We start from the raw sequence: 4,280 nt of genomic DNA on the forward strand, positions 1-4,280 counted from the left end.
GAACAATTATCATACAGGTATAGATATTAAAAAGGGTAACTACAATAGAAGAGAATATAACTTAATATAATATAATAAACTTCTTCCAGATTTTCTCAGCTGCACTCTAGGACAGAACATAACAGCCAACATATAAAAATATCTTAAAATAAATACTTTAAATACGTGTTTGACTTCAGTTTCCAACATTAAATAGCCTAAAAAAGAAAGGAATAGAAAAGAAAATTATCCCTGTAAAAAATAAGGTAGACAGGGTGGTACTTGGCTTGAATGGAACATTGGGAGACATTCCTCGCATAGTTTTGGAACAATTCACCCCATAGGCTACGTCAGATCTCTTTTGGATATAAAAAATGAGAGGCTACACCAGCGAAACAGAAGACTATATAGACCTTGTAATTCACGCTGTAGTTAAGCCTACATTGTGTGCTCCGTGTCGTCTGGAATAATCAATCTAAAGGAGGCTTTTTATTTACTAAGGAAGATTAGAATACTATTTCTATAGACATGAATATGTTGATGCTTTCCTTTGTTTTTTTCCTTTATGGGAGTTTTACTTCGGTAAGAAAATATATATTAATTAATTAATCGTAACCTACAATTAAAATCCGTGCTTGATTGTCAATGCCGAGGGTGGGTGATGGTGATTAATTCAGATAGTCCTCACTCCATTTTACAGTACAGTATTTGTAGAATAAATAACATAAATGAAGTAAACATTTGTAGAAGTAATAACATGAATGAAGTGAACATTAATTTATCTTATAACATGTTTTTGTTATTTTAGGCATCTGCATCTTGTCCCTCCGAATGTTCGTGTCCTCCTGAGTTAGCCAGGTCTGCTCCAGGAATCAGCCTCGTGCCAGACGGCTGTGGATGCTGCAAAGCTTGCATGAGGCAGCTTAATGAGGACTGCAGCAAGACAGAGCCATGCGACCACATCAAGGGACTGGAGTGCAACTTTGGGGCTGGTTATGGCACAGCTAAAGGCATCTGTCGAGGTATGATTGGGGCGGCAGGTACCCTAGTGGTTAGAGCGTTGGGCCAGTAATGGAAGATGTTGCTAGATCGAATCCCAGAGGTGACAAAGTAAAAATCCGTTGTTCTGAACAAGGCACTTAACCCACTGTTCCAGGGTAGGCCTTCATTGTAAATAATAATTTTGTTCTTAACTGACTTGCCTGGTTAAATAAATAAAATTATACAAGTGTATTGGAAATACTGATACCCTGCTGTGGTCACTAACTTCTACAAATTAGTACAGACTCCAATGGGTTTGCCTGTAGGAATTTACGGTTATGAATTATGCTTTTGGTTTATTTACAGTTCATTCTATATAATTAGAATATTACACTTGACTCACATTGTAACAGTCTCCCTGTCTGCTTCTCCAAACAGCCAAATCAGATGGAAGACCCTGTGAGTACAACAGCAAGATCTACCAGAATGGAGAGAGCTTCACTGCCAACTGCAAGCACCAGTGTACATGCATGGATGGTGCCTTGGGGTGTGTGTCCCTGTGCCCCCAGCAGCTCTCCCTGCCCAAACTGGGCTGTGCCATATCCAAGCTGGTCAAAGTGCCCGGTCACTGCTTTGAGGAGCTGGTCTGCCCTGAGGAGAAGGGGAAAGTCTCAGTGGACAAGAAGGTCAGCAAAGATGGCCGCAAGGATAAGCATTCTGATGATGACTTCACAAAGAGAAACGAGCTGGTGTCTTTCATCAGAGGAGGACTCAAGTCTTTAGCTGGTGAGTCAATGGAACTCTGTTTATTCCAATGGTTCAGTTTGTGAAATTATTGAGCTCCTATTGATAATAAACTTTGGTATACATCCAGACAGAGAGTTTAAATGGAAAAGCGATTTATTATCCCCATCTGTATGTAGATTTCAACTCATGTCCAAGTTTTGTGAGACCCATCCAATACACATTGACTAATCGTCTTGCCATCTTTCCCCACAGCTTTCAGGAGTAAGCCTGAGAGTCGCTTGATGTCCAAGGGGAACAGGAGGTGTGTGGCTCAGACCACAGCCTGGTCCCCCTGCTCTAAGTCCTGTGGTACAGGAGTTTCCTCCAGGGTCTCCAACAACAACAGCCAGTGCAAGCTGGTGAAGGTGACTCGTCTCTGTGAGGTCCGCCCATGCTCCCAGTCATCCTACTCATTCCTGAAGGTATACATTATACAGTCATTTTTCAGATGCTTTTATCCTAAATTACTTCTACAGATATATTGAGTACATGTGGGAATCGAACCGGCAGGAGCAATGCTGATATCACATATTTTGTTTGATATTGTTCTTGTTCTGCTCTCACCAACAGAAGGGTAAGAAGTGTAGTCGCATTGCGAAGGCCAGCCGTCCAGTGACGCTGAGGTATGCAGGCTGCAGCAGCGTGAAGAAGTTCCACTCCAGGTACTGTGGTTCTTGTCTGGACGGGCGCTGCTGCACCCCTCAGCAGACCCAGACTGTGGCCGTTCGCTTCCGCTGTGAGGATGGAGACACTTTCAGCAAAGACGTCATGGTCATAGAGTCCTGTTCATGTGACTTTAGCTGTTCCCATAACAACAAGAAGCTCTCTGGGCTCTCCAATGATATCCGCGAATCCAGAGTCTGAGGGGAAGGTTTAGGGTTCCACACCCTGTATGTAAACTAGGATTACAAAGGGGTGAGATGACGGGGAGTAAGAATAACTCCATATGTGCACTGCTATGCTGGAGACATTTATTTTGAGGATTTTTTTAAATGAATTCTTCGTAATATTGGAGTTATTGGCTGCTTCGATATGGAGCGTTTTATGTTGTAATATTTCTGTTCAATGACAACTTGTTTTGTATGCATGGCTATCTTTTTGTGTTTATTTGTAAATATGAAAACATCTGCTTCGTGGCAGCTACTAGAATGATTTAATCACGAGTAGATTTGTCAAACAAGTGCCATTGTTTTTAATACCACAACATTATTTGTATTTATTTCTAAAATCTTGACGTTTTCTTAAGATATGAGAGGCCATATTGGAAAATCATGTTTTCGACCATTTGTTTTTTTAATGTTATTTATAAAATGTATGTACTTATGGAACCTGATGCTCTGTTGTGAATGCCTAGATATCACAGTATGGACAGTTGATATTTAACCTAGTTTTATTGGCATTGCTTTCTCTAGTTTAATCTATCCTCCACCCATAGTTATTTTAGAGTAAGGGATACCTGCTGTGTTTCTGGCTGACCCACTTCTGAGGGGATCTAGAGTTGAATGTATGGCTCAAATATATATATATATATATCTAATCTAGTAGTTCATTGTGTTTGTGGGTCCTCTAATCCAGCTCCTACATTTCATTCAGTCTGCACAAACATCAACTCATCATAAAACCTCTAAATACATCCAAGTCTATTTTCATACAGTAAGTGTCTTTAACCTGATCTGTGGGCCATGATCTGCAACGGTAGTGGAGATCTCTGTTAATGTTGTACATATATTAGAGGGTTTTATGTGGTTTTTGATAAGTCATTGAGTTGTTGATTGGATATGCCTGGTTGTTTTTACCCACTTAGTTGCAGGACAGTTGGTGGGTTGGCTTGTCTGTTTTGGCTAGCTAATGTTTGCATTTAAAATATGCATCTCCGCACCTGTCACCTGATATAGAGGTCCTGGATGGCAGGGAGCTCAGCCCCAGTGACGTATTTGGCTGTCCACACTACCCTCTGTGGCGCCATGCGATTGAGGGCGGTGCATTTGCCATACAAAGCATGTTGCCTACCCTCACCACCTGGGGTCGGCCCATCAGGAAGTCCAGGATCCAGTTGCAAAGGGAGGTGTTCAGTCCCAGGGTCCTGAGCTTGGTGATGAGCTTGGAATGGCCTATGTGTTGAACGCTGAGGTGTAGTCAATGAACAGCCTTCTCACATAGGTACTCTTACCTACAGTACCAGTCAAAAGTTTAAGAACACCTACTCATTCAAGGGTTTTTCTTTATTTGTTCTATTTTTTTTACATTGTAGAATAATAGTGGAGATGTCAAAACTATGACATAACACGTATAGAATCATGTAACCAAAAAAGTGTTAAACAAATCAACATATATTTTATATTTGAGATTCTTCAAAGTAGCCACCCTTTGCCTTGACAGCTTTGCACACTCTTGGCATTCCCTCAACTAGCTTCATAACAGGTTTGTCTTGTTAAAAGTTCATTTGTAGAATTTATTTCCTTCTTAATACATTTGAAACAATCAGTTGTGTTGTGACAATGTAGGGGTGGTATACAGTAGATAGCCCCATTTGG

General features: G+C 40.9%; 1 protein-coding gene across 1 annotated transcript; it reads left to right on the plus strand.

The window, feature by feature from the left end:
* The first annotated feature begins 391 nt into the window (after positions 1-391).
* Positions 392-3,682, plus strand: LOC110530979 (CCN family member 1). The gene is made up of 4 exons (XM_036986854.1): positions 392-1,001; positions 1,399-1,746; positions 1,960-2,168; positions 2,317-3,682. Exons 1-4 carry the CDS (start codon positions 893-895, stop codon positions 2,608-2,610), a joined length of 960 nt encoding a protein of 319 aa, XP_036842749.1. The 5' UTR covers positions 392-892; the 3' UTR covers positions 2,611-3,682.
* The last annotated feature ends 598 nt before the right edge of the window (positions 3,683-4,280 follow it).

Source organism: Oncorhynchus mykiss, chromosome 8 (genome assembly GCF_013265735.2).
Source record: "Oncorhynchus mykiss isolate Arlee chromosome 8, USDA_OmykA_1.1, whole genome shotgun sequence".
NCBI lineage: Eukaryota > Metazoa > Chordata > Actinopteri > Salmoniformes > Salmonidae > Oncorhynchus > Oncorhynchus mykiss.